The sequence below is a fragment of the Oratosquilla oratoria genome, unplaced genomic scaffold (assembly GCF_046742065.1).
Source record: "Oratosquilla oratoria isolate Oo_2021 unplaced genomic scaffold, ASM4674206v1 SCAFFOLD108, whole genome shotgun sequence".
In the NCBI taxonomy this organism is placed as follows: Eukaryota; Metazoa; Arthropoda; class Malacostraca; order Stomatopoda; family Squillidae; genus Oratosquilla; species Oratosquilla oratoria.
Window position 1 is genome coordinate 544,928 of NW_027467465.1, and position 6,704 is coordinate 551,631.

The 6,704-nt window shown below is 43.0% G+C and overlaps 1 protein-coding gene across 1 annotated transcript; it reads left to right on the forward strand.

Annotated features, from left to right (window-relative positions):
• The first annotated feature begins 2,677 nt into the window (after positions 1–2,677).
• Positions 2,678–4,902, forward strand: LOC143022518 (uncharacterized). Its single transcript, XM_076180769.1, has 2 exons — positions 2,678–2,685; positions 4,089–4,902. The coding sequence occupies exons 1-2, from the start codon at positions 2,678–2,680 to the stop codon at positions 4,900–4,902; spliced, it is 822 nt and encodes a 273-aa protein (XP_076036884.1).
• Positions 4,903–6,704: the final 1,802 nt, after the last annotated feature.

The window sequence follows — 6,704 nt, forward strand, 5'->3', positions numbered from 1 at the left end:
AAAGAAGAAAAAAAAAAACCGCCCAACTCCCCGCCCACTAGAGTTGGAGTGTCGCCCCACAGCGCAATGATACTGAAATTATTTCAGCCTTGGGCGGGATTCGAATACGGACCACTGGAGAGCAGTGGCGAACACTACCACTGTGCCGTCAAACCGTGTTGGATTAGATATGTGTGAGTGTGTGTGCGCGCGCACGTGTGCTGGTGTCAGGCAGCAGCAGCAGCAGCAGCAGCACATTCGCCTCCTTTCTTTGAGGAGAGGTCGCTGTGGGTTCGCCGTTAATTAATGCAGATGACGACAGTTGTGGTTGTCTTTTTCCGGGACCAGTGTCCGTGCGTTAGGTGCTGCTACGTGCTGCTACGAGGAGGAGGAGGCCCAGGGTGGGTCGCCGCCCTTCCTGGAATGATGATGATATATGTACAGGTCAACTCGAGGGACCGGTGATTCGGTGCTGCTGCAAGATGGACGACACGAGAGAGAGAGAGAGAGCTGCCGCCCGTCCGCAAGACGACCCACTGAAAGCCCTCTTCTCACTCAACTGGCCTCCTATCCAGGCGGCAGCAGCAGCAGCAGGAGGATGAGGAGAAGGAGGAGGAGGAGGTGAGGGGGAAAGTGAGAGAGAAGGGGAGGGGGGGAGAGAGAGAGACAGAGAGGGAGAGGGGAGAGAGAGAGAGACAAGGGGAGAGGGAGAGGGGAAGGGGGAGAGAGAGAGGGGGAAGGGGGAGAGAGAGAGGGGGAAGGGGAGAGAAAGAGAGGAGGAAGGGGGGAGGGAGAGACGGAGGGAGGGGGGAAGGGTAGGGAGAGAGAGAGAGAGAGAGGGAGGAGGAGGAGGGAGAAAAAGAGGGGGGAGGGAGAGAGAGAGAGGGGGGGAGGGAAAGAGAGGGAGAAGGGGGAGGAGGAAAGAGAGAGGGGAGGGGGAGAGAGAGTGGGAGGGGGAGAGAGAGAGAGGGGGTGATAGGGGAGAGAGAAAGGGAGAGGGAAAGAGAGAAAGAGAGGGGAGAGGGGGAGGGAAATAGAAAAAGGGGGAGAGAGAAAGTAGGTTCGTTATATTTTTGCCATTGCCAAATTCACACACACGAACATACACACACACACACGCATACATGAACACACACATGTACACACACACTTACACACATGTATACACACACACGCACGCACACACACACACATACACTGTATATCATTATTATTATTGTCATTATTATTATTATTATTATTATTATTATTATTATTATCATTATTATTATGTACACATACATGTACACACACACACGCGACCAGTTGACCCATGTCAGGAACATGACATATGAGACATAGGGGTCTCAGATTCCACCTCTCTCTCTCTCACTCTCCCTCTCTCTACTCTCTTTCGTTCAAATATTTCTTTATTGCCAATAATTAATTTATGTTTTTATTATTTCCAATATTCATAAAAAATACGCATTTCAAAAGTGAACAAAATAATTATAAATAATTCTGGTATCCGTTGCGAATTATGGAATTTTTCAGAATGTTAAGATTTACTAATAACGAGAACTTTTTTTCAATACTATATGATTTTTTCCTTGTTGCATTGATATTTATATATATTGTCTTACTAAATTTCTTCTGATGATACGTCGAAAGAATTATAAAGAATATAATGTGCTAGCAAACATCACTATCAATATCAATCTTAGCGGTAGAAGTAATTAAAACATCGTTTTGTTATTTTTGTGCAAGTATTAATTTTTACATACATATAGTTTTGATAAATTCCTCTTGATAATACGTCTAAAGAACTATAAAATTGAATAATGCTCCAATACACAAGTATTACTTTCTATTTTAATGTTAGAACTTATTAAAATATAGTCACATTTTTATTATATTATCGTTCAATGTGTGCGACGACTATGACGTCAGGCAAGGCGCGCATGCACAGAACAATGCAAACGTGTTCGGGCCGTGACGTAATGTCGCCTTTGAATGAGAGCGAGGAAGATTCAAAGCGGCTTTGTTGTTGTCCAAGACTTTTTGAAATCATTGTTCTGTTTGTTGTTTTCTGTAGTAGCTAACGAAGCCATTAACATAAATGGAATTTGGGAACAATAATGCCCTTATATATGAATGTTTTTTTTTTTAATTATGTAGTTATTTATATATTCGTTTGGGAATACCACAATAGATGTTTGATAATGATAATAATACATACATATATCAAAGGCTTTTCCCCTTCACACGGGGTAATAGTAACGATAATAATAATAATAATAGTAATAATAATAATAGTAATAATAATGATAATAATAATAATTACCTTTATTAATTATCTTTAGTAATGGCCATTAGGTACCCCGAAGGGTAATAAAACCACATACCAAGGTTGGACGCTGTAGTGGTGTTAATAGTGTGCAGGTTGTTGCAGCCCCTAAGTAGTTCATGAGTATAATCCATGATGTTGGCAAAAGGAGGAAAATAATTTCATAAAGCGGAATTTTTCACTATACGCCAAGAATACAATACATTTTAGCATGCCAAAACCCCAAGAAATATATTGGATCTTTATATAAAAAGTCACGTCGCAAGTACATAGATTGGTGTAACGCGGGAAGATATTTTGTTTAAGGCATATTGAATTGTATGCAACAGCAAATTGAGCTCTGGTGAGTTTCCGATGAAGATTTCTCTAGACATGGAGAGGTAAAGAAAAAACTAAGTTGCCGATAGAAGCCATCTAATGGGTGGAACATGATACAAGACGTTTCGCAAATGGCAATTAGCTTTTTCAATTGTAACAAGAACAGAGAAATGGGTGATTACATAGTCAGAAAGAAAACACTGGGAAAGATCACAAAGAGGTTGACCGTTGCTCTGGTCTGAAACTGGGAAAGGATACGTTTGAATACTGGGGAAGGATACGTGGGAGGGGGGGAGGGGGGAACTGTGACCACTGGGAAAGGCTTGACACTCCTTTTGACCGTTACTGTGGCCTGGGTGTCCGTCGCGTCCGGAGTGACTGCTCATGACAGGCGGGGCTAATTTGTGTCGTAGCTGGGTGGGGCGTCTGGTTTGGCAGATTCCGAACGGTTTGAGGCTGGGAAGGATCAAGGTGGGGGGGATCCCTGCTGGGTGTTCAGTGTGGGCTGGCTGTATTTGATGTGGAGGGCCTCAAGAGGGAGGGCAAGGCGGCGCTTGTCACTTGCTTACATGGCTGCCTGTGCTTTCCTATCTGTGCTTGGTTGCCTGCGCCTACCAGCCCGTGCCTGCCATCTTGCTTGTGCCTGTCTGTGTATGCCTGCCTGCCTGCCCGTGCCTGCCTACCTGCCTACCTGTGCTTACCTGATTGTGCCTGCCCGCCTGCCTGTGCATGCCTCCCTACCCGTGCCTGCCTGCCTGTCTCTGTCTTCCTGCCTCGCCTGCGTGTTTGTGCCTACCTGCCTTTGTCTTTGTGTCTTTGCCTGTTGGCTGCCTGTGCCTCTCGCCTGCCTCCCAGCCTGTACCTCCCTGCTTGTACCTGCCTGCATGGCTTCGCCTGCCACCCTATGCCTGCTGCCTGCGTCCTCTTCCTTTGCCTGACAGCCTACCCTCCAGCCTATATGCCTGCCTGTATCTGATTCTCTGTGCCTGCCTGCCTGCCTGCCTGCCTGCCTGTGCCTTTAAGCCTTCCTGTGCGTGCCCACCCGCCTGTGCCTGGCTGCCTGTGTCTGCCTGCATTTGCTTGCCCTGCTGGCCTGCATTTGCTTCCCTTACTGTACCTGCCTGCATGTGCCTGCCTGTACCTACCTGCCTGTTACTGCCAGCCTCTGCCTGCCTGCCTGCCTGCCTGTGTGTGGGTCTGCCAACCTGTTTTTGCCTGTTTGCATTTCTGTGCCAATTTGTTATTGCTTTTCTGCCTGCCCTCAGACAAAGAGACAGACAGAGAGGCAGAGTGAAATATATATATATCGGGTGCGGCAGAATTATGGCAACCAAATTAAATTTGTCCTACCGCGAACATATTTTATTGCAGCCAAATAATTTTTGTTATACTGAATTCTCCGTACTTTTTTGTGCTAGTTATGTTTATCTCAAGTTTGTAACGCTTAATTCCTATTTTTTTTCAGAATGGCAAACAAACGTAACGCAATTTTGGAGCTGCATCGTCAAGGAAAACGTCAATGTGACATTGTTCGTTTGCTCGGTGTTCGTAAAGATGTCATTTCAAAAGCAGTCAAGCGGTTCAAGGAGCTTGGTCATGAAGGCGACCGTCCAGGAAGAGGAAGAAAACGCACCGTCAACACTCCCAGGAACAGGCAGATCATCAAGAAGCGAGTCCAGCGAAATTCGAGGGTCTCCATGAGGAAAATCGCCCGTGAAACTGGCATCAGCGACCGATCAGTGCGACGAATGGCGAAACAGGAGCTCGAACTCAAGCCCTACAAGATCCAAAAAGCTCAGCTCCTGACGGACGAAAACAAGCGCGTACGGCTGCAACGATGTCGCCAGCTCATTCGCCGGGCCGCAGGTCAGCAGTGGGAGCGGATCGTCTTCACGGATGAGAAGCTGTTCACCGTGGAACAAGCACACAACCGCCAAAACGACAGGAGCTGGTCCGCAGAGGCTCCCGGCACCTCGGCCATCATCGAACACCGCCAAAATCCGCAGTCCGTCATGGTATGGGGCGGAATTTGCGCGAGCGGCAAGACACCCCTGGTTTTCGTGGAACAGGGGGTCAAAATCGACAAGGACGTGTACCGACGCGACATCCTCGAGGCCGTGGTACTTCCGTGGACCCAGCAGCACTTTGGCGATGCGGAATGGACGTTCCAGCAGGATTCCGCTCGGCCCACAGGGCGAAAACGACTCAGGAGTGGTGCAAAGCCCATTTTCCGGGTTTCATCACATCTGCGGAATGGGCGCCGTACTCTCCGGATCTAAACCCGATGGACTACAGCGTATGGTCGATTTTGGAGGCCAGGGCCTGTGCTAAGCCCCACAAACGTTTGGAGTCGCTGAAACAATCGTTGCGCCGGGAGTGGGACAGAATCACGCCGGAGGAGCTGCGGCCCATCGCCGAAAATTTCAAGAAGCGTTTGAGGCTTTGTATCGCCGCCAAAGGAGGCCACTTTGAAACCGCTTGAATATGATAGTGCCAAAGGTCCATATTGATGTTATTTGTTGTCGTTCTTTAAAATTTCTTTGTTTCAATAAAATTATATGCAAATGAACGAGTTGCCATAATTTTGCCGCACCCTGTATATATATATATATATATGTATGTATATATATACATATATATATACATATACATATGTACATATTTAAGATTATTTTAGACAAATGAGAGAGAATGTGGGTGGGGAAGGGCAAACGAAGATGTGTTAGGAATAGTTTATTGCCCTAACGTTGCGACCAACTTGGTCTTCTTAAGACCAAGTTGGTCGCAACGTTAGGGCAATAAACTATTCCTAACACATCTTCGTTTGCCCTTCCCCACCCACATCTCTCTCATATATATATATATATATATATATATATATATATATATATATATATATATATATATATATATATATATATATATATATATATATATATCAAGGACTACTATTACACAGGACGTGCGCACCCAGATCAGATCGCATATCAGATAGCAATCCCATAATATTTAAAATCTAAAAAAAAAAATCTATCTAAGTTAAATAGATCTGATCTAAATAAAAGAATAAAAAAAGATTATATATTTTTTTTTTAAGAAAAAAAAATCGCCAACGCTGGTGTCCACTAACCTCATTCAATAATACCTGTTAGATCCGGCTAAAATTGGCATTTCAAAGCATAACAGTGCCTTAGAAATAGTTTCTTATTTCACTATAAAAGTTTATATTAACTTATACTGTATTGAATAAGTCAGTAGTTGATATATTTGTCCTATATACAATGTTAGGTTTCTAGTTTTGATATATTTGTCCAATATAAAATGTTAGGTTACAAAGAAAGCAATGGCCTCCGCTAGCGGACCAAGGGATCTGGGTGCGCACGTCCTGTGTAATAGTAGTCCTTGATATATATATATATATATATTTGCAGAAACCACCGGGAAATTGAAAAAAAACAGATACCGAACGTTTTCGTCTATTTAGACATTTTCAAAGGTACAAAAAAGCAATACAGAAAGAAACAATAAATACATAAGAAGACAAGGATACTCGGAGAGGTCCCATGTTACATTTTATCACACACAATTTTGTCAATGATAAAATTGTCCAATTTAAATAAACCCAAACTCAAGTTCATGTTATTACAAAATTTAATTTTATAAAACAAGATTCAATAATATTTCTTTCTATAATATTATTACAAGAAGTAATTATTTTAGAATTTCCCCAGTCTTTATAAAAAGAAATTTTGGAAATAACATGAACTTGAGTTTGGGTTTATTTAAATTGGACAATTTTATTATTGACAAAATTGTGTGATAAAATGTAACATGGGACCTCTCCGAGTATCCTTGTCTTCTTATGTATTTATTGTTTCTTTCTGTATTGCTTTTTTGTACCTTTGAAAATGTCTAAATAGACGAAAACGTTCGGTATCTGTTTTTTCAATTTCCCGGTGGTTTCTGCAAAAATATTTTATCACGTGTTTTGTGATTTCTTTGCATATATATATATATATATATATATGTATATATATGTATATATTCATGTTATATATATATATGTATATATATATACATA